Raw genomic sequence first — 27,983 nt, 5'->3', positions numbered from 1 at the left:
GCAGTCACAAAATTAGGAACTTTGTCCCATCCTGCTAGGTGTTAGCTGTGTTAGCACAATGAATTCTCTATTATTATTCAATCATTCATTCATTTTCTTTTCAGCTTAGTACCATTACTAATCAAGGAGCACCACAGCAACATGGACCGCCAACTTATCCAGCACGTTTTACACAGCGGATGCCCTTCCAGCTGCAAACAATCACTAGGAAACATCCACGCACACTCATTCACACACATAGACTTCGGACAATTTAGCTTACCTAATTCACCTGTACCACATTTTTGTGGACTTATGGGTGAAACCGAAGCAACCGGAGGAAACCCATCCAAAAACGGGGAGAACATTCAAACTCCACACAGAAACACCAACTAACCCAGCAGGGGCTCAAACCAGTGACCTTCTTGCTGTGAGGTGATTGTGCCACCCACTGTGCCATAGTGCTGCACCCTTTTACTACTATTATTATTATTATTTAATATTATTATTATTAGTATTATTATTATCATTATTTTTGTTTGTTTGTTTGTTTTAAATGTGTTGTTAACATATGTACATAAGTGTGTGTACTTACATTACCCTAAATGTTTAAAAAAGTAAAAAAAATCTAAAACTTTTATCTAAAATTTATTATAGAAGCTGAAGAATTATAAGCAATGAACTTTGGCAAAATAAAAGCTCTGCTTATATTGTACCACGTCACATCTGTCTTGCTCCAATAGTCTCATTTCGCTTTGACAGCGTTGAGCCTTGCTCTGCTTAATGTCACCTGAAAATACATTAAGAATAATTTAGCGCATCCATGTACATGATTTAACACTCAGTCACGGTACCATCAAACTACCTTTGCTTGTTGTGAATATGCACCCTCTAGTAGTGCAAATGACATTCTGTGCCATTAATGGCTTTTAAATAATGATTTTTGCAGTGACATGTGACATGTTCTATCATGCAAAACAATGCTATAGGCTGGGATAAATGTATTAACTGTATGTTTATTGTTTTAACAATAAACTGTTTTAACTATGATGGACAAACATTTACCAAATCATTACCTGCATGTGCATCAAAACTGTGATGTGATTGTATGATGTGATTTTTGACAGATCAGTAAAAAAAAAAAATAAATAAAAAATGTAATTGCAATTGCAATTGTTTTGCACATAAGTCTAATTTGCTTTTTTAAAGTAAAACATCAATATTGATAATAAAAAAACTTATAGTAGAGGTCAGAGAGTTATCTCTGCATGCTAGTAATATATTGTTCAACTATCTGGCTGTTTCAGTGTTCAAAAAGGTGTAATTTTCTTACACATTTATTCAAAGTCAAATTTTAGCATTTACCAGATGCATTTTCAAACTGTATAAATTATGCAAATTACACATGTATACACATAAACTTTATACTACATTATAATATACGCTATTTTTTAGAGTATTCTGTAGTTTAGTATAACATAGTAACCTAAAGAAATATTTGATGGCATGCATTCTCAAAGCACAACATTTAATTGCAGTCATTTACTATCAATTATTACCTATTTATCAAAAAATTAATTTAAAGCAAACACAATTACATTTCATTGTCAAGTACCCAAAATCTAAGGCATTTTCAAACCTTGAAAAAAATAGATTTTAATTCAAGCATTTTTAATGATTCTAGAACTCGTAAATCCAAATCCTATGCCAAACTAGAATGGCACAGTGCATATAATCCTTGAAGTTTGTAGGGTGTCTCAATTGAAAAGAGCTGTGTTGAACCCTTTTTTCAGAATCTGGATGAGCAGCATAGCCACATATATACACACTATTAAACATTCTGTGGCTGTCACTTTTTTTTTTCTTTTTTCTCTCCCCAGGTTCATGTAGTTCAACCTTGCTTTCAAATACCATCTCTCTCTTTCTCTCAATTTATCTGTCCTGTTGTCATTGAAGATCACCCCAGGCTCAGCTGCTGCACAGCGTGGCATTCTCATCAAAGTCTGCCATTCTTTCATTCTTCCTGAGCCAAATTACATAATCAATATTTCTGTCTTCACCTCAAAACATTTCTCTTGCTCCCTCTTGTCTCTTCAACTCCACAGCATTAAGGAGAGTGGAAGACTGAACTCATAAGATTATTGTAATTTTGGAATAAGAGAATAAACAAGAAAAAAAAGAGTCTCATACAGTTCTACAACCAAATCAGGTTTTGAATTGATGCATACATTTTTTATATTTGTTTTTATAAACTCACAATAGGATCACTTACACATTTGACATCACTGTTTGATTTTGTTACAATGATGCTTTCAGTGCTTCCTGAATTAGCAGGTGAACCTGCAAACCATATGTGGCTTGATTCTAAAAAGTAATTTGACATTGATACTATCACATACTGGCTTGATGTGATAATCCAAAAACAGAGGATTGATGCAGATAAATGATAAACATTAGGAGCAATCAGAGACAAATAATGAATAGAAAATAATGGCTAAAAATCAACTAGGAGGCACAGACATCAAGAAAAAAAATAAAAATAAAATTGAGTTCAGATACAAAAGCCTCTAGGTGAATTTTCTTTTAATCTTTGTACTTTTCTTAGGATCCTTTCTGTAGGTTCAGTAATTTTACTTTAAATGCATTGAAAATAACCTATTCATCACTACTAAAGGGAAATTACTGAACATGCAAATAGAGGAACCTGTAAAAATTAATAAAAAAATCTAATCAAATTTAAAAATCTGATGGCATTTAGTATCTTGTATATCTGAACTTTTAAAGCATAAACTGTAAATCTGTAATCTTTAAAAGCATATGCAGCCCACTGTGTAAAATAAATCTTATTAACAGCTTGGTTTCAGTTTATATTAAAAGCAATTGATTGAACTTTTTGAATTATTTTTTAGTCAATTAGTTCATACAATTCTGTACATCATCTAAATTGATAAGTCCTATAATACTTCCATTGGAAAAAAAAAAGTTTTTGCTGGCAGAATGTACTGACAAACATTGATGTCATTAAATTTAATAAGTCATAATGACTTATACCATAATGACATTTCTTTTAATAGTGTTTAATTAAGTTTCAAATTACACATTTTTAAAAATAGCATTGTAATTTAGTCAATTTAGCTGCATGCTTTAGTATGATCAAACTATGTAAATAAGTACTTCCTTAAGCACGTCAAAATTCTGCTACAACAACAGATAAGACATTTTAAGAAATGAACATGTTGACATAAAATTATTGATATTAATGAAAGCAGACAAAACATTTAAAGTCAAAATTATTAGCTAATTTAATTAACCTAATTATAGTTTATTAGCTTTTAAATGGCACTTTAAGCTGTATAGAAGTGTCTTGAAAAATATGCAGTCTAATATTATTTACTGTCATCATGACAAAGATAAAATAAATCAGTTATTAGAAAGTAGTTATTAAAACTTTTATGTTTAGAAATGTTTTGAAAAAAATCTTCTCTCCATTAAACAGAAATTGGGGAATAAAAAAATAAACAGGGGGCTAATGATTAAGGGGAGCTAATAATTCTGACTTCAACTGTATTCACTAGAAATGCAATCATAAATACAGTAGACTGAATGCATCATTTCATATTTCGAGATACAGCAGTTAGACATAAATTCACAATGGCTGACATAGTGCAGACCTTGGTAATGCTCTGAATTCTTGTGGCTGATGATGAAAAATGAAAAAAAAGAAAGAAAAAAACTGAGATTATAGATGGCAGTGTTGAAAATATATTTGTGCAAACTAGTGTAAGATGTTGCTCACAGGTGCACATATTAGAGGAGTGTGGGCGACAGTATGAGCTGTGAGCTGGCTACGGATGCAGCATATTTCGTTGACAACTCTTCACAGACTTAAAATATCAAAAAAGTTACCGTAAGTTAAATTAAAAAAGGTTACTGAAAATTTGTAATGTCTGTTCAGCTTTAGATGGTTTGAATGTGACCGTCAGACCAGTCTAAGCAATTACCTTCTAAGAAATTGTGGTCCTAGAGTTTCATAGCCACCGCCTTTTTTTTTTCCAAGCATAGATTTAAGAGTTGAAATTAATTTGCCTTGGGCTCAGATTAATGACTCCGAAAGAATATCTGTATTCTATTGAGAAAGTGTGGTGAGCGCAGAGAAGAACTGAAGGTTTTATTAATACATTAGCAGAATAATTTTGAATAAGAAATGTCTTTTTGTGAAGGGCGGATATGAAAGAACTTTGAAAGGTTTGGCAGGTCTTTGTTCACATGGGGCGAGTCACGTTCTAGAACAATCCATGATACTAACACTTCTTAGTATCAAGATCTGAGCTTCCTATTGAGTATTCAAGAAGATACTGTACACTGTCACACAAACATCAGTCTGAAATATTAAAAAAAAATGTTTTTCAAGGTTTTCTTTTGCTTACTGAGGTTGCATCACTTCAATCAAACAGAAATTAATATTTAAGTTACACTGCCAAACTTTACTACATTTTTAATGCACTCTTTTCTTATTTGACTACTTTTTAAAATGTAATTTCTGTTATGAAAAGCTGAATTTTCATCAGCCATTACTCTTCAGGGTCATGTAAAATTTCAAAAAAACCTTTTAATATGCTAATGTGCTGGTACAAGTATTCAAGAACCTCCAAGTATTATTGTTTCATAATCTCACCAACTCCATACTTTAAATGGTGCCTTACCAATGAAGCAAAAAATATACAATGGCCAAGAAATTTAATTAAGACTACATTTTAAGGAAGGAAAAGCAACATAGCCCCTTTCAAAGAGGTTTTTATAATTTCAAAACATAAAACATTAAATATACCATACATAATGTAAACAAATGTGCAATTATTTGAGGGAGAAACTTTAAAAGCCAGATATACATTGTCATAATGCATTGGCAGCATTCAGGTAAACATTTTAAAATATGTTTAAAGTATCATGCCAAAAAAGAACATTTTGTTGTTTGTCATTCTGAGATTGTCTATGGAACACAAATTAACTTAATTGCAATGTTATTTTTGGTGAAACTGAATATCACACTGTTAAATGTCCTCTGCTGCACAACTCAATTCAACTCTCTTTAGTGGTCAGTCAATCCAACTGCAGAATAATTTCCTTTGAGTCAAACAGCCACACTTGTTGACTTGTTGCTGGCATATCATGTCACTGGTTTTATTCCGAAAGAACACAAGAGATATAAAAAATATGAATATATATTATTCATATTATATATAATATCTAAATGTGGATTATTTTCATTGTATTCATTGGTTCACCTTTTCTTAAATAACTAAACTACAATTATGTTTATGCTTGTTTTCAAAACATTACATTAAATGGTTGTTCGTGGATTCCACTCGATTGTACATTTCTGTAACTTTCTTCAAAATTATATATAAAAAGATTCTATTTTTGTACATGCCCTAAGATAAAATACAAATATAAAAAAAAGGAAGTTGCTGATGGGCATTCCTACCTTGAGGTTTCTTAAGTAGTGTTTATATATGAGATTCGCTGACAGCGAATAAGCTGAAATTTGAAAATTGTCTTGTCACTTGACACACCCACAATCTGTCACCAATTGGAGCTATTGCTTGTGCAGCTATAGATTCCTGGAAGTTATAGCGCTCAAATGAATGGTCGCTTGTCACTTTGCTGCTGCATGTTGCAGTCAGTGTGACTGGGGCTTTAGACAGCCAAGATGGTCTTAAATCATTGTCAAAACATTCCATGTAACATCAGTGCTTCAACAGTCTGTGCTTTAAAAATCTGTAAAGACTTTTCTGTCTTCAGCCCTGCATGTTTATTATGGGCAATATGACACTGGTGTGTTCCACTACTCTAATGTCAATATGTCATACTTTATGTAGCAAATGTACACCCTAATTAGCTTATGAGAAAAAGGAGACATTGGCAAACAAAGACTTTATACAGTTTTTTTTTTTTGCTTGTATGATCACAGCTGAACCACTAAAGTCACATGGAATGGTTTGACAGTGTTTTTGGTTTCTTATATAGACTTTAAACGTCTTGTAACTGTTGCTGTCTATAGAGGATGAGCTAGCTCTGGGATTCCATCTAAAATATCTTAATTTGTGTTCTGAAGATAAACAAAGTTCGGTTTGTGTTCCATATCAGGAGATTAGAATGACAAGGTACCAGGGGCGGAATGGCCACCTGGCAGACCGGGCGGTTTCCCATTTTGGGCTCTGTGTAAGCGTGCAACCTTGATGGGTTTTTGTCAAAATAGTTGAAAGTCACGTCTGTTTCTCAGGTGCGTGGGAAAGCAGAAGCGATGAGCAGGCTTTGTCTTTTGCGTCTGCAGCGGAACACAGATCAATATATTCCTGTCTATTCTATCTAGTTACCTATTTGTCTATTTAAATATCCTTTTTTTTTTTTTTACTTTTCATCTGCACCAAGGCCCGCGGCAACTCCCATGCTGTTTTCTTAACCTGCAAGTCTTTATTTTACAAAATACAAATAATATATGCTTCTCAAGCTCTATGAGGAGTGTCATTCATGTATTTTAAAATGCACTCGGTCAGAAGACAATCGAATGAGATCTCATGAAATTTTGTTTTTGATTGTCAGCATGATGTGTATGACAATATACATGATGACAATATGGTTCTAATGATATTTATACATGACCAAACTAGTGTGCAACTAAAGCAAAACTAATAATTTTTTTTTTACATTTAGTTTTGTAGTTCTGCCCAAACAAATATTTGTTGCATTTGTTTAATTATGTTCATTTGATGGACTTTGTACAATCTTTAATCTATGTTTGATGTTTAATTTAACATTTTTTAAGGGTCTCTGATACATTGCTTTTATTATTTATCTTTATATTATTAATCAACATTACCTGTGTGCAACAGCAGGAAGTTTTTGTTAATTTCATTATTTAATATAGGTTCCCTCAAAACACACAGGCACACACAAGATGGACTTCCAGTATGGATTATAATTTTATTATAATAATAAATTACATCTAAGTTTTTAATTTATCATTATTTCCTATAAATGGATGTTATGCTTTTATAGAATAGGAGTTGGTAAACATATTCAAGGGTGTGCACAAGTGGGGAGGATTTTGATTAATGTAGTGGGCCGCTCTGGCTCAAAATGCCAGGGCCGATTTTTTTGTCCCAGTCCAGCCCTGGAAGGTACAGTAATTAATAACAGAACTTTAATATTTTGGTAAACTCATCTAAATTATGTGTCTAAATACTTGAAGCCGATGTAGCATATTTATGTTAGCTAACAATGCTGTGCTGTTAAATAAAATACACTTTTGTGTGAGTAATAAAACCAATTTCTTTTCAAATGTGTCCTTAGCTACTTTGTGCCCTTCAAAGGCTTTACATCCTCTGTACTTCACTTTCTTTTAAATCTCGCCAAAAAGACACATACTTGCTGAATCGCTTGTCAAAACCCCTGTAACCTCAACAGACTCTCACCTCATACTCCTGTTTGAAGCCGTACCCCTCGCCTGTCTTCATCTGGTTGATGTGCTGGAGCAGATCTGCCACTCTCACAGCCGGGTGGAGCTGCCCTGTGTGGTACGGGGAACTTTTTCTCCTGCAGTGCCTTCTGGGAGAACCACCCAGCAGGCTGCTGGACTCATTGACAGTGCTGCGCTGCTCGTCTGAGGAGAGTAAGAAAAGAAAGTGAGAGAAAGATAAACACAAACAGACTGTCGTGTAGAAGCTACAATGCACTCAAAGATAACTTGCAAATTGCAATGAGAGTTGCTTTACTGAAGGTGTGAATTGTAGCGGCCGAGAGAGTTGCTTTCCAGAGAATCACAGTCAATGTGCATGTGCAAATTGAAGTAAAACTGCAGGGGTTGAGATGTTAGATGGGTATTGTAAGAAGGCAGCAAGTGGTACTGGTCCAATTTAATGAAGATGACTTGCATAGTTCCTTTTTCAAATCATCTGTCTTCCATGTAGTGCTCTTGCCATGCAAATTACTGCTGTATCTGTGCAATATTACAGAAACACCTGAAAATGGTGATCGAGGATATACTGGAGATCCCTGAATTAGAACTAGCAATGACAGAGTGTGGTGCAAGACAAGTTTGGAAGTGTTTAGTGCAGGAACTGGTGTGGAAGTGGGAGACAGAAATGACCTGGAGGGGCAAGGTAGGAAATTCTCAATATTTTCCATTGTTCGTGTATGTGCCATTGTGCACAACAGCGAAGGAAAAGCATATTTAATTTCCTTGCTGTGACAAATGCAAAAAGGTGAGATCTGAAAAGTTGTGTTCAGGTACTCGCCTGAAAAAAAATGCCTATGGGGAGACAAAATCTTACAAGAGAAAGACTGAGAGTTGTCAAAACAACTTTTTTTTTTAAATGGTATATCCTATTTTATTTATTTTTAATTTTTAATTTTAATCTTTTTTATTTCTAAAATAGACAGATCCAACAGTTGAACTAAACAACAACAACTATATATATATATATATATATATATATATATATATATATATATATATATATATATATATATATATATATATATATATATATATATATAAATGATTAAAACAATTTATGTGATTAATTGCAATTTTTTGCAAATATTCTGACACACCAACGTGAAGCAGACGCTTTACAAAAGAGGGGAAACATGTCAAACTTAATGAAACATTAGAGGGCTCATGGACAGAGCGTTAAGGCAGAGAAATGCTGCTTGCGAATTCATCTGGCACTTTCATTCACATCGACACCAGTACTCAACTTTGATGATTAAGATAATACTGATTAAGAGTCTACCATGTTAACAGCTAATTTTGATTACCTTAAATGATCACGTGATTCCCAAAATGCAGAGGTTTTTCTTTTATGTTCGCTACGCGGTATCAAATTACATTAAAACATCCTGAATAAAAATATGCTTAAGATGAGATCTGAAATCACAGAAATTCCACACATATGAATGGACAAATCATGTATGAATTTGTCAATCAGTGTATTTATGCATAAAATAAATATATATATACTGTACAAGTTAATAGTTAAAGATTTTAAAGATAAACAAATATGTCATGTGTACATAACACATATTTCAAAATGTATTAAACAGGGTTTATATATAAATAAGATGACATATAGCCTATATGTATGCGGTCCAAGCAACATTTCCAGGTTTTAATGATAGGTTACTATTTGGTAATACTTTACATTTAAGTACAGCAGTTTTCTTTTTACTTTTAGAACGGTAGCCTACCATTTTTAATTAACTTTTAAAAACAGTGTTAATGTTCAAACTATTTATAAAGTTTACAATATATATATATATATATATATATATATATATATATATATATATATATATATATATATATATATATATATATATATATATTATATATATATATATATATATATATATATATATATATATATATATAGTTATTAATCTGTCTTGTCAGTATGGTGGTATTTAGAGACAGAGAGACAAAAAAAGTTTGAGAACCACTGCTCTGAGAGAGTAATTAATATTTATATACTTTCGATTGAAGAAAACCAAACTTTTTTTTCTGTATTCAGAATGTTTTCTGTCTTTCACTCATGAAGTATGCATATTGTTTATGATTCCATAATACACCTAAAGACAATTACACAGCTCTCAAGAATAATTGACGTTCTAAAGAATAATTAGTGTCAAATGCATCATCCATCTGTTTGTTATTACAATGATCACAGAATAGGATCACTGAACAGGAAATAACTGATAATATAGGTTTACATAGGTAAATAAAGTCTATGGCAATACACATTTGATAGAACCCAATAAAATATTAAAACTCAAATCAACATTTTGCGTAAATATTTTAATATTTAATCCAGCTATCATATCCCCACCACCTCTTGTTTCATGCTAACACAGCTGCTGCCATCTTGTGTTCCTCTAATCTGAGGGAAGTATTATTTTACTGTTGTTACTGTTTTTATCCTCTTGTCAGGATGATTGTTTTTAATTCTGTGTATGACTATTAAGATAAGAAACTTTTTTTCCTTAAATCAGTATTTCTCGTTGTGCATAATTATTTATTTGTTGAAAATCCATGTTATATGTGACTGTACCATATCCCTCTTATTTGTAACAGCTTTTTTAATGAGGTTTTGTGTTTATCAAACTAAAACAAATGTGTTACTATTTAGTGTTTAGTTTACTTCTGTTTGTTGTGTAAAAATTGGGGTAATGTACGTCCAGCTAATTGCTAATGTCTGTGATATGGCAAAAGTGATACAAGACAACGTTTGCCTTGAGTTAGAATCCTGATCACCCTTTTCAGGGTTTATTCTGTAGGGAAAAGAAATAAATAAATAAAACTGGATTTACTTTTATCATACATTAATAACAAATTAACTTCATCTTCCAGTACTAATGAAAGGCTTGAAACACTCTTGCTTCTTAGCCTAAGATCAATAGTCCCAGTCATTGATTCGATGCTGAAAGGGCTGACTAGGAAGTTAGGTTAGGAAGTTTTTTTTTTTTTTTCTCAGAATATTGAGGTTGTGGAATATCATACTAAATTGTCACAGTTTGTATAATAGAAAATTCTTGGGTTTCCTAAGTAAACATTCCATTAATTTGAAAATAGTGAACAGTGAATTGTTAACTGAACCTTTAAAATTATTTTAATTCAGGATTGAAGTCATTTTTAAAATTGATTTGCTTAGTGTTTAACCACAGAGTTTATAGACTCATTCTTATTTTTGTAAAACAGCCATGGTATCTCAATATTACTTCCTGCATGTAATTTATTACATAATAATTCTATATTATCTCCAAATTATTATCAAAAATAATTCATAAATTAATAAATTAATTATGTATTTTATACGCCAAGTATATTAAGTGACACTTGTTTTGCTATTATTAACTTATTTTCCATATTTACAGATTTTTTATTTTTATTTTTTGAATCCACCCAGTATAACTAGACACCTGTGATCGATTAAGAAGTATTAAGTTTTCTCTCGTTTACCTGTTTCGTTGTGTGAGCGAGAACTGTCAACACTTTCACAGTGTCAAGTACTTTGCAGACCCGCAGATGAGCACATTTTTGGGATATAAAATATTTGTCCAGCCCGGGTTCTAAATCTCGTAAATTGTCCTGGATTCACTTTTGCTTTTACTTTCTAAATGTATGCGTTTTTGCATCACCTTTTAACTAAAACCTACTTTTGCTTGGCTTCGCAGCTCACTGCATGCACAGCGGCAAGAGAAACATTAAATAATATATATATATATATATATATTTAATTTATTAATAATTTATTTATTTAAATGACTCTGAAAAATGTACTCAGTGGTGGATTTAGGAATGGGCAATATGGGCAATTTAAGAATGGGCAATATGTGCAATCATATTATGGGTGACCTCCCTCTCCTGAATTTACTATATACTCAGAGAGGATGAAATGACTAGTCTAAACTGACTGGAAAGTATATGTACACCATGATGGTTAATCAACGCATTTGCTTTAATCTACAGATTTTAATCTTTTATGATTTTATGAATCTAATTATAATTGTTTTTGAAAATATTGTATTTTTATTCCTTTTTCTGTCAATTATTTCTAAATTGCTGATTATTTTATTAAATTGATGATGTTAATAAAGACGAAGTCATAATTATTAGCCCTCCTTTGATTTTTTTTTACTTTTTTAAATGTTTCCTAAGTGATGTTTAACAGAGCAAGGAAATTAACACAGTATGTCTGCTCATATATTTTTTTTCTTTTGAAGAAAGTCTTATTTGTTTTATTTCGGCTTGAATAAAAGCAGTTTTTTATAAAAAAAAAAAAAAAATTTCAAAAAATTTTTTTCAAAAAGGTCAAAATTATTAGCCCCTTTAAGCTTTATATGTTTTTGATAGTCTACAGAACAAACCATCATCATACAGTAACTTGCCTAAGTACCCTAACCTGCCTGGTAAGCTTTATTGGAGTGTATTGAAAATAGCAAAATATTATTTACTGTTAACATGGTGAAGATAAAATAAATCAGTTATTAGAGATGAGTTATTAAAACTATTATGTTTACAAATGTGTTGAAAAAATCTTCTTTCGCTAAACAGAAAATGGGGAAAAAATAAACAGTGAGGCAAATAATTAAGGGGGGCTAATAATTTTGAATTCAACTGTATATTCCACGGACAATTTTACATACATAACTAAAATGCTTTGGCATTCAAGTTTGCTTTGAACTTTGGGAGAGAAGCAGATTTTACCTGTCAGTTGGTAATTGAGAAAATTAAGAAATTGTGGATGTCTTTTTTTTACTTTAACCCATTAAAAAGAGACAGTGTATAACAATGTATAATAAATAAAACTATTGTTAAAAATATGTTTTGTTTGTTGCATATAGTTAACTATTTATGTGATTTTTGCAAATGGTGTGTTTCTATCCAGCTACCACTGCAAGTATAGTTCAAACCTGTGGGAAGCACTGTATTATTATAACTTTTTTTTTTAAAATATATATGTGTGTGTGGGTGTGTACGCCCGCGCGCGCGTGTGTGTGTGTGTGTGTGTGTACGCCCGTGTTTGTGTATGTGTCATACTATGAGTCAATAACTCCATTTGTGACATTATGCACTGAATTTGAATCAAATTGTTCATGGTAAGAGCTTTTGCAATCTATACAGCGCATATTTCACACCATTGTTATGGCTTATGTGCTCCTTTTCAATGCATTTTTGAAAGAAACTGGATGGTTTGTAATAAAACTGGCTTGATACTTTCCCAGATTACGGCTAGTTTTCTTTGCAGTGACAGATGGAAAGTGCAATTGACAATTTCAAATAAAAAAGAATAAAATAGAGTTCAAACTAACACTACACAGCAAAGTACATTGCGTAAGCACAGACATCTGGAGACAGGCAGAGAGCCAGCGCTCCCATTTCACTGGCACACAACAACACTCATCTGTTCCAGGGGACAGATAAGGACACTGATTCAGGACTCTTAGATGAGTGGGAGGATCTTTAATATGTGGAGATAGATTGTAGCGATCCCTATGCAAATGATGACTAATGGGGATAAACAAAGTCAAGTGTGTACTATGACTGTAAAACATTTCAGCAACATCATTCACTTGTTTACATGGTGTTTGTGTGTGGATACTGCTTAGTCACTGACTGGTACAATATGTCAATATGTCTCAGTATGTAAAAATATTCAAGTTCAAATAGGGCTATAATTGTATCAAATCTTCTAGTATCTCGCTTTTTTTTCGTAGAACTAGCAGCTAAGAACCGCACGTTTGTTTGCTTGTTAGTTTTGTTTATTTATTTATTGTTGCAGATTATGGAAATTTTTGTACACCACTGAATGAATGAATGAATGAATGAATGAATGAATGAATGAATGAATTAATTAATTAATTAATGAATTTATGTAAATGGATTTTTTTAAAACCTTGAGGTAATATCACACAATTCTGTTTTGCTTTTCTCCAAATTATTTTAAACAAAGTATTTTGTTAGAAATTTGCACATAATTTTGAATTACCAAAATATTAGAATCAGAGTTACCAAAAAATAAATAAATACAAAAGTCAGAACTAGTGTATACTGTATAAACCCATCATTCCAACACAGGCTTAATGTGAATACATACCCTTGTCCACACTTCTGGTGAGGACAAATAATGTAGCCAGAGGTATGTCTGACTGCATTTTGTCTTTAAAATGAACGCCATAGGGCAGTATGATGCTGCTGACAGCTTTTGTTCTTTTTTTTGCGGTACCGCTGCCCGCTTGCCTCCATATGGGCAGCTTTTCTGGTCTTACCAGTTTGCCCAGTAGTCTGTTGCGTATGACAGGGGGTATGATATGGGGAGTGGAGTCGACTGCGACAACGGGGTTGGAGTTCAAAGAATGATTCCACAAACCAGGTAAAACAAAAGCAAAAATAAAATAAATACATAAACAACAGGCTGAAAACGTGATGAAATCACACTGCATGTTTTCTTATTGTAGATTTCTTTTGAAAACGTTATTATTTGGTTTTCGGGAATGGGATGGTTGAGTCAGTAGTTGAATCAGTAGATCAGTCAGTCAGTTGACATCAATATATATATCTCCCTCTGGTGGATTTGAGATCATCAAAAAGAGTACACAGCAGCTTCTGGTGGATTTGCTAAAACGAAACAGCGAGCAGACGTACCTCTCGTTTAGTATTTCGCTGTCCCCAGAAATGTAGACCTGGGTGCATATCCACAATGAGCCTGGGTTGCATCATTTTGTCTTTTCTACTAACATCTTTTCTTCTTTTCCATACAATTATGAGTTATGAGTTTTAAGGAGGTATTTTATAACAATTATGAGTTTGTATGAAAGTTGTGATTTTATAATTCAATTGTGTGTTGTAATGTCAAAATTGTGTAATATCAACTTGCAATTCCAATAAATAAAATTATTGCAAGTTTATATCTAACTATTGTATCTAACTACTATATAAACAATTGTGTAATTATATCTCACTTATATCATAACTTTTAATTGAAAATTATTTGCAAAAAAAAAATAGTTGTTTTGAGATTTTTCATAAAAAAAATATTTTCATGTTAATAGTTGGAAATGGGCCCCCATTGCATATGGTGTGAAATATTGTATTATTAAATATGAACACATTTGGTACATTTTATATTATTAGTATACTGTAAGTCTATGTCTACTCACTCCTAGCAGTGCAGTTATGAGAGTCCAGGAAGGTGTGTGCAGTGCGATCATCCTGTTGAAGTGTACTGTGCTCTGTCGTACTGCAGTCCAATGACCCCAGCTTACACGTCTTTTCCTGACGATATGTCATCACCGCTTTGTTTATGTTGACCTTCTTCCTGCTGCAAAGTTTGGAAAACAAGATACAGTCTGGCTAAAATATAAAGTATTGAGATTAAATAAAAGAAAGACATGCTAATCAATGGAGACAATTCAGAAGAAGCAGTTCAAGTAAGAACAATAGGAAATATGATAAAAGACTGAAAATCAGAGAGTTTTACTAGTCTTCAACAAATCAAAGCTAAACAACAGGGGCTGATGGGAGCCTGATGAGAGAAGGACTTACGGGTAGTAGGGGTAGGAATAGATGTCCCTTCTGGAGAGCATGGAAAGAGAATAAGAGAAAACCATGTAGGTTACCCTACTGTAGATTTTGGTACTTTTTTGGCAGACACTTCTATGCTAAGATTAAATTCAAGTTATAAAGATTTTAAACTTGCTAAAGTGCCCATGAAATTTCCATCCTTTACCACTGACATTCACCCAGACTACATTTCTCATAATCCATTGCAATGATTCCTGGTTTACCTGCTCAGAGTGCCTATTTAAGCAGCACACACATACAGCTCATTTAGAAGTCTAATTTTACTTAGAGCATGCCTTACTTTGATTTTGTCATTGGACTGTTTCTGGATCTGTGATTGTTAGCTGCCTACTTTAACCCAATGTTTTTCCATTTGAGTAAAGGGCACACTTTGATATAAAAAATGTCAATGGCAGTGGAAACTACCATAATAATCTAAAGTATGGTTGATGTGGCCTTAAAACATTTCACTATGACATAATTAATGAACCTCAGGGGGAAACGTACACTTCAATCAATCAACCAATCAATCAATCAATCAATCAATCAATCAATCAATCAATCAATCAATCAATCAATCAATCAATCAATCAATCAATATGACTAATTTGTGTTGTGGTTTAGTAGTTGGGTGCACTATTTATTCAATGTACTTTTTTACCCATAAAGAAAGCTATTCACATATGAACAATATGTGTATGTGTGAAAACACTTATTACATGGGTGCAGAATGCAGCCACTGACCAATCACAATTAGGTATTCCAAAGAGCCATGTAATAGTGGCAAAAATTGTGTTCTCTACCCCAAAAAAGAATCCCCATGGTTCATATCTGAGCAATGATGAGTTTGTAGTCAGCTCTAATTGAATCACTTAAGCTTTTGAAGACACATCAGATCGTTTCATCCACTGGTTTATTACTGTGTTTGGGCAGTGCAGCAGTTGGTGTGATGCTGTGAATTGAATTTGACTTTAATTGGATCTGTCCACACATACTCACCCTTTCTTAACAATAACCACAATTGCTCCAAGCAGCAGAATGAGAACAACTAGGCCCCCGGCACAGGCCCCCAGGATCAGCCCCATGTCCTCGGCATGCTGGGACACCTCCAAAGCACGCTTATGGTCCTTACAGGCCACTAAAAATGGAAAGACAGAATAAGTTAATGAAACAAAAAGAATTAAAAAAAAAACCCTCAAAATGTGTATAACTACTTAAGAACAATAATATATACAATTAAATATTTAAGGTTATGTAGAATGTGGCATTTTCAAAATAGTTTTTAATTTTAACAATTAATTTTGTATTTACAGTATTACATCATAAATAAAAGGAATGAAAATTATAAAGAAAAAAATAAACTAATATTTTACTATAGTATTCTTAAAGATGAGAGCATATATTTTAATAGCATATTATATATGGCATTTTCATTCATTCATGTTCTTTTCGGCTTAGTCCCTTCATCAACTTGGGGTCGTCACAGCAGAACGAACTGTCAACTTAACCAGCACATGTTTTACGCAGCAGATGTCCTTCCAGCCACAACCCATCACTGGGAAACACACACTCATTCACACACTATGGTCAATTTTAGCATACCCAATTCACCTGTACCACATATCTTTGGACTTGTGGGGGAAAACGGAGCACCCAAGGGACACCCATATAAACACGGGGAGAACATGCAAACTTCTCACAGAAATGCCAACTGACCCAGCTGCGTCTCAAACCAGCGACTTTCTTGCTGTGAGACAAACCTGCTACCCGATGCACCAGCGTGTCACCTATATGGCATTTTAATTTTTATAAACGTTTTAGCAGAAATGTATGTATGTGATCACAATTTCTTAACTACATGTTTACTGCAGATCCAATGTAGAAATTGTTGTGTATTTTAATATATTTTAACATGTAGAAATTATAGTATATTGAACAAAAAATATTAAATTGTATTAAACATGATAATACAAATATGCTAATGAAACCATTATGCATTTGCTGTAAATCTTTCTGCTTGACAGCAGTGGCTGAAATTTCAGTTTTTCTAATAAACAAAAATCATCTTTAAAACCATTTTTGAGCAAATGCATATATATGTATTTCATATTGTATTTCAGTATTTTCAGCAATTTTTTAACAGTCGAATTCTTAATACAGCTCACTGCATTATCTCAAGCAGCAGATGAGCATTAGAAGATTAGAACAGAAGCCAGGTGAAGCTGGCAAACTACTGCATGCTAATCTGCTAAAGGTATCGCAGGGATTGGAGGGAGATGAAGAAAGAGTTTATCGGCATAAAGCAGCACATGAACAAGCCACAGGGGAAGAGGTTCAACCCGGGTTGCCCTTGGAGCAAGAGCAAACCAGCTTTTTGGCAATCTGGGGTCAGGTCAGTGTTGCAAAGGAGCCCGTTTCTGTTCAGTTCCCAAAGCTGAGAATGCTAGATGAACAAATCCAATTTTAAACAATTTACCCTATGTCTCTTTTCATTAATGTTACTATGCAATATGATTTCGTGTTCCTTGAAAATTGCAGAGATTTAACCAAAACTGACATTATTTCAGTTCTAAAATAATATGAGCACAGTCTAGAACATGCAGTGCCTAGCTGTCTAGTACAGTACAGTAGTGAGAAAGTCTGCCATATCTAAAAATCAGTCATGAGTTGGACGTCCTGTTCCATATACAGATTTCTTTCCTTCTTTTTTTAAAGTCTTTGAACCTCAGTTTAGATTAATTCTATATGGAATCTATACAACAATATAGAGAGATTTTACTCTGAAACCAGCAGTGTGTGCCAACATTTAAATAAGAAAAAAATATATATAGTACAAGACATAACTATACTGTAGCATTTATGTATTAGTGTATTAGTACTGTAGCACATCTGTTTTCATAATGTTTTCATGATGAATTGTTTAAATATGAAAAGTTCAGATGCAAAAAGCAGATTAAAATTTCCTTCAAAATTGAGCATTTTATCAGGTTTTTGGGTGTAGGTTCAGTGATTTCGGGTTTATGGCAAAGAATACAGTCTTTTAAAGGTCTTTTAAATGAAATAGCTCAACATAAACACATGAGTCTGAGAAAAATGCTAATTTTCGATGGAAATTTCAGACAGCACTTAGATGTTTTTGCATCTGAACTGTTCATATAGGGTAAAACCACAAATGATTCCAACACCTTTAACTTTTCTCATATTATGACTATTCACTCACTATAGCTCAGAAAATGGTTTACACTATAGATTAGAAAACTCAGTTATTCACAGTTAAAAAGTGACAGAACAAATTCATCTTGATAATTTCAGATGACAAGAAACCAATTAATAAAATAAAATAAAAAAACTGTTAGTATGACAATATCTACATAACCATTAATACTTTGTTGGGTGCTTAGCTCAGTGATATCAGTCCCCTGATGATGTAAACCAGGTTCATGCAAACCTAAACTTACTGAATATATTTCCTAAATAAATAAATTGTGTCAGCAGCTTCTTTATTTCCTGTTGGGCTTTAGTTTACTGCACGTGTGTGTAAAATATGTAACAGTTTATTTTATTTTGCAGTCTTCAATTACATTAATGATTCATAGTGTCCTGCCCCAATAGAAATAAATAAATACACAGACAGAAATATAGACAGATAGATAGACAGACAAACAGAATGCACTTTAGTTTGACCATATATAAAATACTATGTGGATTGTGAATAATTGGAAAATTGAAACCTGTTCTGCTGAATCTAAATTCCTAGTGCATCATGCGTGTGGATATGCAGATGACCATCAGAGGCGTTGGCATCTGATGCATTGTTGGCCAGACACGGGCTGGTGTTGATGCTATTAAGCTGTGGGTAATGTTGTCTCGGGACATTTCGGGCCCCATTATCCCAGTAGTGCAATCTCTGAAATCAGTCAAGTGTCTGAATATTGGTGTGGAGCACGTGCACTCATTTATGGCAACAGAATAATGTGCTATGCTAGTCTGCCAGAATGATCAAGAAGTGGATTCTCAATCATGCCGGTGAATTTCTGTAATGTCTTGGCTTCCAAATTCACCTGACATGAACCCAACTGAGCATTTGTGGCTCCACTTGGAAAAGTGTGTTAATGCAACATCACGACCACCATGCCATGCAATGTTCCAGTAACTGTAAGAATTGCTGTGGACATCACAATACCAGATACTGTAGGATAGTTATTGCCACATCACTAATTCAATGCCTCACTGGATGACTACTTTTCTGTTGGCTAAAGTGTGCATGTACTGTATGCATGTAATAACTAAATATATACAGTGGGTAAAATAAGTATTGAACATGTCATGGCTTTTCCTGGTAAATATATTTCAAAAGGTGTGCCATTTAGCTCTAGTTTCTTATTTAAAATCAATTGAGAGTTTCTTTGGCTTTGTTTGGGATATTTGTCTTGCTGAAATGTCCACTCTGGTTTTAACTTCATCATCTGGATATGGGGTGCTGAGACTGAACCAGCTCACATTCATTTACACTGAAGAGGGACAGGTGACACGATGGCTCAGTGGTTAGCGATGTTGCCTACGAGCAAAAAGATCGCTGGTTCAGTTGGTCAGCTGGGCCATTTGGCATTTCTGTGTGGAGTTTGCATGATCTCCCAGTGTTCACGGGGATTTCATTCGGGTCCTCCGTTTTCCCTCACAGTCTAAAGACATGTGCTATAAGTGAATCGGATGAACTAAATTAGCCATAGAGTGCATTAATGAATGTGAAAATGGATGGGTTTGTCCCAAAACTGCATTGCAGTTGGAAGGCATCTGCTGCAAAGTATTTTAAACTGAATAATGGCATGTACAGTGTGATGACGAGTGTAATTTATTTAAAATACCATCTCATTCTGACTCTCTGAAGTCTCTGCTCAAGTCAAGATGCGAAGAGGTTTAATATGTTCTGGGCTTTGAGAATCTATAGTACAAATAAAAGACTATAAGAAATTAGTCCTCTATTTTGTATTTTAAGTCCAATAACGCATCAGTTACTGAGGCAGCAGGTATACTGATAGATTTTAACTGCATGCAATCTGGGACTTTTATGCCTTTTTACATCTCCCTTACATCATGTGTTTAATAATATTTAATTTTATTATACATATATCAATATTTAATATTAATGTTGTCTTTGTTATGCTTATTTTAGATGTTACTACCATCAGGTGAAAGTTTCAAGTCAACGGCACCTTTAAAATAAATTTTTTGAAAAAAAAAAAAGAAAACAGTGGCGTGTTTAATACTTATTTTATCAGCTGTATGTATGTATATGTATATTTATGTATGTATATATTTTTTTCCCTGTATCATGCAACATATATAAACCACTGACCACCTAAATGTCCAACAATGACAAGGTGTTTCTATTTGTCACAAAGTTAAAAAATATTGTCACACTGAAACTGGTGGCCATTTTGAACATGTTCCACAAATTTTGTGTGTCCATTTTCTCTGTCTGTTAATGCAGTCAATTTCCAAACAGCACCAGAGAACAGCATGAAATCTCTTTTTCTTTCTCTCTCTTTCTCCTCTTTCTCTCTCTCTCTCTCTCTCTCTCTCTCTATCTCTCTTTTTCCCTCTCTCGATTTAGTTTAAGCCCCTGTGGTGCTTCCAAAAGTAGAAATTGCCATTTGAAAAATCACAGAGATGGAAGAGCATCATTATGCCATCTGCTGTGGCACATTAATTAGAATATCATTGATTAGATAAATGCCTAAATAACAGAATCTGATGGATAAAACAGGGAGGTTAAAGGATCATTCTGCTGGTGGTCTGTGGCAGGTAGTATAGCAGTATAGTACCGTATGCTTAATATTGGCAACAACCTTTTTGCACAATGCACTTTAATTTTATAACTGCTACATAAAGATGAATTCACAAAGCAATTAACAGAATAACAAAGTAATAATTATTTTCATAAACCTGCCATTCAACAGCCTTGAACAGAAGCACTTGTTTTACCCTCTAAATATTGACTTTTACTATACATTTGGCTACTTGTCTTTATATTTTTGCAAAGCAGAGCAACAGATCAGCAAGTGTCATACATATTTTTTGTTCCATATATATTGTAAAAAATTATAATATATATATATATATATATATATATATATATATATATATATATATATTTCTCTCTTTTAACACTATATATGAAAAAAGTATATATATATATATATATATATATATATATATATATATATATATATATATATATATATATATATATATATATATATATTTATATATGTATGTATATATGTATAAATCCTTAAAGGGGCTAATCATTTTGTCCTTACAATGGTGTTTAAAAATTAAAAACTGTTTTTATTCTAGCAAAAATAAAACAATTAAGACTTTCTCCAGAAGAAAAAAAATATTATCAGACATACTGTGAAAATGTCCTTGCTCTGTTAAATATAATTTGGGAAATGTTTAAAAAAGGGGAAAAAAATCAAAATCAAAGGGGGGCTTATAATTCTGACTTCAACCGTATATATTGGGCTCTTGAATTAGAAACATGGTTCTGTCAAAATGTAGGGGAAGCTGCAGGATTGGTTACAGGGAGGGTGATGGTGGAGTACCAGACTGACTATAAAGTGGTTTGACAAATGCTGCTGTTGTTGTGTTACAATTGCTGCACCCCAATTCCCATTTATCCACCCTAAATAGTAATATAAATTGTATTTCCCCAACAGCAGTATGCTGAAAGGAGTATGTCAAAGGTTACTGGGTGGTCAACTATTTCTGGTAGAAATATGAGGTGTAGTGCATTATTAAAATTGTGCTTGTTAACATTAGTCAATGCTCTGTATGTTAAAACAGGACTATAAAATACTGTCATAAATACATTCTTCATTGTTTGTTTGTGATAATAAACACATTAACTTACATTAACTAATGGAAACTTACTTTAAAGTGCTACTCAGTATAATATCTGGATTAAAAAAAATAAAAAATCTGCCACATGTATAAATGTTAATGCACTTATAATTGTGGAACCACATGCATCGTGGGATTGCTTAATCAGTGGCACATTTTGGAATGCTGCATTTTTGTCAGTCTCTTTTTATTATTTTGGCTCACAGGGCCAAACTTGAATGAGGAATGATTATGTAATATTCAAATGATACTACTGGGTGGATTGTGCCCAACTATCAGCACTCACATTTTCAGAGAGTGCCACATTAAGGTAACAAATATGCATTTATCTCTTGCCAAAGTGTGAGTGAGTCCGCAGCAGGGACATTTGGTTAGAGATGATGTATATGTGCTGTCAGAAAGACATGCCCTCAAGCGTGTAAACAGTGCAGATAAAGAATGAATTACCTTTACGAGCGATTCGAATGCAGTTGATCCTTGTCTCCTGAGAATAAAACAGAGAGTGGATGTAAGTTATCAGGGCTATCTAAGGGTTAGAGGATAGAATGTGTGATTTATTGAAAAACTCTGACAAAAATCCCACAGGCAGTCAAGAATAAATAGAAATGCCGACTTTGATGACATTTACTAGCAATTGAATGAGAACATCATTCGGACATAAAGGTTTTGTTCGAAAACTAGCTGCTGTGTTGTTTGCAGTGTGCTTATGTTGTCTCATAAGTCATCATCCTAAATCAAATGAAAGATCATAACTGACAAATTTGAATTGATTTCCATCAGCAGCGTACAAACAGCTATCTTGTACAAAACTGATGCACTGTGAAACATCTCTTTGCTTATTTATCTAAAAAAATCAAACCTTAGAAACCCTTACAACCTTATGGTCCATTTTATATTTTAAACATGAAAGGAACGCTACTTTTGAATGTTTTTAAACCATTTTGAAATAAGTATTAAGCAATTTAATAAAGTTAATAAAAATGTTTCTAAACTAAAATCCAGAACCAATGAAAAATGCACCATTTACAAAAACAACAAAAAAACTAAAAAAAAAAAACAAAACATAACAAAACAATGTATATACAGTATACACAGAAAGGGAAATAGGTACAGTATTCAACATATGATTTATTTATTTTTTTTTCTGGGAAACATATTTTAAAGGAGCTGTTGACAAGAAATTGAACCAGGTTTTGGTAAAAACACAAACAATACAAAGATAAAATGGGTTATGTGTGATAACAATGGAATGAAACAAGGAGAAAGTACTGAAATGTGTTTAATTCCTTATATAAAACGCATTTTTTTTGGTGATGGCAGCTTAAAGACACCTCTCATATAGAGAATGAAGTTGCATGTTTTGCTCAGAGTGTTAAAATCTTGATGGTTCTGTCAGTACCGTCTATCTATTTGAGCTTTATTTTGTATTTTTTAGTGGATTCAAGTCAGGTGATTGACTAGGCCATTCTACAGCTTGATATTCTTTCTCTGAAACCATTTGAGTTTCCTTGGCTGTTATTTGGATCATTTTCTTCCTGAAATGTCCACCTTGGTTTCATCTTCATCATCATGCTAATGTAGATGTTAAACTAAAGCAGCAAATATTAATATAAAATAGCTACATTTCCATCCAACTATTTTTATGTGCATTTTGAAAATGCGCATAACAGAGTATGATAAACTTTTTATTCAATAAGAAAAGATGCGCATAAACTGTGATGGAAACACTTTTACTGAACAAATTCTGTTATGCTCATTAAAAATTATCATTTGATTTTGTTATGAGATCATGTGATGATAAAAATGTGTGTGAATGGACAAACTATCAGGCTGAGCACACTGTAACACATCTGAAATGTTGTTTTGGTAATTCTAAAACACCGTAACTGTTTTAGTATTAATGTTATTTTATTATTAATTACCTCTAGAATAGAGAGAGTCTGTGCTCCAGTCTGATGCCTTCAAAAGCTACTCCGCGTTCACTGCATATCAGGATTGCCTTCTGAGGTGCAAGTCATTTGTTAAATGAAGAAAGGATTCACACAGCTTCTCCTACTGCAGCAAATTCCATTTTTTTACTGTTGATATTTGGCACCAGCTGATCAGGAAGTGACTATTTTGTTTGATATAAGTCATTGGATGGAAACGCTGCTTTGTTCGCACATTTTTTATGCAATAGTTCAGTTTTGCTCATAAAGTAAATTTGCATTTTTGGATGAAAACATAGCTAATGATGAAGGGCAGAGGGTTGCTTTCTAACGCCCGAGACATTTCAGCTGCTGTCTGGGCTTTCAATGCCTTTTTAGACCTCCCTTTCTTCAAGTGTTCAGTACTTTTTCCCAGTGCCATTTCATTTTATTACACATAACTTAATTTGTAAACTGATTTTGTTTCCATTGCATAGATGGATTTATTTGGTTGTTACCAACATTTATTAAAAAAAAAAAAAAAAAAAAACAGCAAGAGAACCTTAGAAATATGTTTTCTGAGAAAATGGTGATGTGTTCAATCAACCACATTTGTTTGTGTTGACGTGTGTCTTCTCTACAAAGAATGTGTGATTATATTGGCAGCCTTTTGTAAAAGCATTCATGTCTAGAGATTGCACACGGTTTTGGAACAGTTCATCTCTTTCTCTCTCAGACACACAGGGTAAGATATAGAGACATTATCAAATTAAGACATACAGGTGCAAATTGTGGCTTTATGTGGCAATTATGCAAATTCATCCACCTAGATTGAAGTCAAGACCTTTCTCACCCAAACTGCCAGTAAATTGCCTTTTAAATTGAAAATCAGCTTCCAGTTGCTTTCTCTTCTCTTTTACCGGGGCAGATGTGACATATTTACCACTATATTTTAAAATGTCATTAAAACATATGTTCTGCAGTCTACAGACGAGCTTGTGGGTGGCACTGAGGGGGAGCGTTGAAATTAATTGCTGTCAGATGATATATGATATGAAATAATATGCAGGTCACGCTCAATGCTGTTTTACAAGTGGCTGTTAACAGCGGTAATGCCCAGCAATTTCCCACGATTCAATATGGTCAATATTCAGATTAAAAATGTGTCTGTCTGACGCACCTACAAATGTGATTGACTCTTATGTGGAGAGGAGAAGGGCATGACCACTGCATCCATAATTCACTGAAGAAAATGTCAGTGGAGATTGTTAGTGCAAAAAAAAAAAAAAAAAAGTGCTGGGCTGTGTTGCTGCATGTGGGCTTGTTCAAAGGATGTCACTATATGTCCTGATAGTTTTGTGTGTGTGTGTGTGCGTGTGAATGTGTGTTTGCGTGTGTGTGTGTGTGTGTGTGTGTGTGTGTGTGTGTGTGTGTGTGTGTATGTGTGTGTGTCTGTGTGTGTGCGTGGTTTTCTATTTTTAGATGCCTCCTTTGCTGTATGGCTATGGGTTGATAATTATGCAAGAGTCAACCCTGGGTCATTCTAAACCCAGGTGAATAGTGTTACCTAGGGTTAAGAATTAATCAAGAGTATTCATAAACTGGCATTTCACACTGTATGTTCATAAACCCTTTTTAGCGTAGCGTAAAGCACAGTCATATTTGCATATTTGCATAAAAGCATCTAACTTTGCACATATATTCCTGAATGTCATCAAGTTTTTTTTTTCTTCTTCTTGTTTTTGCTGAATAGGTTTTGTAGACCATTATGTAAAAATTAAACATCTTTACTCTAACTGACATATTTTCCATCACTATTATTTGATTGTTTTCTCCTCAAATGACTGTTTATATATGAGTATAATCTTGCAAAAAATGCATTCATTCATTTTCCTTCGGCTTATTCCCTTTATTCGTCAGGGGTTACCACAATGGAATGAACCACCAACTTATCCAGCATATGTTTTATACAGCGGATACCCTTCGAGCTGCAATCCAGTATTGGCAAACCAATCTTACTTAATCAATTTTTTTTTTTATTAAAAAAAAGCTAATTCTGCTTCAGGATGCTCCCTTACTGTAAGTTAAAACTGTCCATACTGTACAGGATAACACAGGGTTAAAAGCAGAGTTTAAAATCATCCCTCTTCAGCAATTTTTAACATGAGTAAAATGGGTTATCTTGTCAAATTTCACACTGTTTATAAGTTACCAAGTGTTTAATCCTGGGTTTTCAAATTGAATGCTAAAGTTTAACATAGCCTATATTCTTAAACTCTAATGTTAATGTCCTTATTTACATATCTGTGATGTCAATGTCATTGAAAAATGCAGCATGAAAACTCTTGACATTAAGGCTCTAAGTGCATCCTCATAATATATATTGCAGACTTCAGTTTTCTCAAATCAACCAAAGGCGATAATTAAACATGTTTCCTCAGAATGTGTACATTTTCATAATTTGACATATGTTTCATTGCAAATTAAAAAAAAAAAAAACCTTTATACAATGTGATTTTTTTTAAATTTATTTATTTATTTGACAGACCAATACAAGTGAATGTGGTTGCTACGCATCTAATGGTAACGTTCTAACATAACATTTTACATTGAAGCATACCTGTCAACCCTTACGTTTTTCCTGGGATTCCCCCATATTTTACAATTCTATCTTGATATTATCCCATCAAGGTCTTTTCCTGTATTTCTCTCACATTTTTTATCTTTCTTTGAAGGGTGGCAGTAGATGTCAAAGAGCCGATCCTCCCTAAACGCAAACCATACCGCCGAACCATCAGGGCACGCAACTTGCTCTTAAATGTGAATCTGTTCGGTGCTCTTATTTTGGCTTTCAGTTTCTCAGTTCCAAGAACGCAGAAAATGGACTTGCTTTTTTTGTGGAGACCGGTCTTGCCAAGTTACCTTAGATAAACTCAGGAGACCACAAGAACACATTGTTCTGTGAGAAATTTGATTTTGCATTTTTCCCTGGGTCTTCTTGATGGTCACATGACCTTTACATGTTTTAATGGAAATTTTTTTAAACATTACAACATTTATACAATGATTTATTGTTTCTCCCCTTTTCACAATATATATTACGCATAAAAAATGTACAAATGTACTTTGGACAATACAATTAACAGATTTTAATATGAATTTCAGCTAATAAACTCCCTTAATGTGTTTAGGTATTAATTAAAATTGTCATGCTAATGTTTACAATAATCGTCTCATTTAAGGAAACTTCTGAAATAAATAAGTTATATATCTGAACTTTAATAATAAATCTATATAAAATGCTGCATTTCCCACCTCCTTCATCTGCAATGACTTCTGGAACTTCTCGAGTGAGTTTTTTGAGGTGCAAGTCATTTGTTAAATGAAGAAAGGATGATCAGCTGATCAGGAAGTGATTATTTTGTTTGATATAAGTCATTGGATGGAAAAGCTGCTTTGTTCGCACACTTTTTATGCAATAGTTCAGTTTTGCTCATAAAGTAAATTTGCATTTTTGGATGGAAACATAGCTAATGATGAAGGGCAGAGGGTTGCTTTCTAACGCCCGAGAAATTTCAGTTGCTGTCTGGGCTTTCAATGCCTTTTTAGACCTCCCTTTCTTCAAGTGTTCAGTACTTTTTCCCAGTGCCATTTCATTTTATTACACATAACTTAATTTGTAAACTGATTTTGTTTCCATTGCATAGATCCATTGCATGCGCTCCATAGTGATTAATAGACGCTGTTTACCAAACAGATTCTTTATAGGTGATTAGAAGTGGAAGCGTTTTTGAACATTTGAACAGACATTTGCATGTAATCATAATATCTAAACATGTCATGTCATGTCCTGATATCCCTTATTTTCACATCCCAATGTTGACAGATATGCACTGCAGATGTCAGTCAATGCAGTGCTAGATTGAAAACCAACAAGTGGTGCAATCCCTGGTCCAGAAAAGGGTTTGGCATCCCCGAATAAAAACAGTGATGAAATCCTGTTCTAACTTACAAGTGTGAAATGTGTTTAGAGCAATTATAACCTGGGGATAAGAGCAATGTGAAAA

At 33.4% G+C, this 27,983-nt stretch overlaps 1 protein-coding gene across 10 annotated transcripts in view; it reads right to left on the bottom strand.

Annotated features, from left to right (window-relative positions):
* ptprua (protein tyrosine phosphatase receptor type Ua) overlaps nucleotides 1–27,983 on the bottom strand; it is a 438,644-nt gene that overhangs the window by 66,911 nt on the left and 343,750 nt on the right. For all 10 annotated transcript variants that reach the window (XR_015945324.1, XR_015945325.1, XM_087295567.2 and 7 more), the window contains exons 13-17: nucleotides 22,457–22,493; nucleotides 16,103–16,241; nucleotides 15,086–15,115; nucleotides 14,701–14,861; nucleotides 7,455–7,642 (exon numbers count right to left, since the gene is read on the bottom strand). Coding sequence is in view for 8 of the 10 variants with exons in the window: in XM_087295567.2 (XP_087151693.1) it covers nucleotides 7,455–7,642; nucleotides 14,701–14,861; nucleotides 15,086–15,115; nucleotides 16,103–16,241; nucleotides 22,457–22,493 (555 nt within the window). In the remaining 2 variants the exon portion in view is untranslated. The remainder of the gene's footprint in view (nucleotides 1–7,454; nucleotides 7,643–14,700; nucleotides 14,862–15,085; nucleotides 15,116–16,102; nucleotides 16,242–22,456; nucleotides 22,494–27,983) is intronic.

The sequence above is a fragment of the Danio rerio genome, chromosome 19 (genome assembly GCF_052040795.2).
Source record: "Danio rerio strain M-AB ecotype USA chromosome 19, GRCz13ab, whole genome shotgun sequence".
Classification (NCBI taxonomy): Eukaryota; Metazoa; Chordata; class Actinopteri; order Cypriniformes; family Danionidae; genus Danio; species Danio rerio.
The sequence above is the reverse complement of the archived record's forward strand: the minus strand, read 5'-3'. Positions and strand labels throughout refer to the sequence as shown.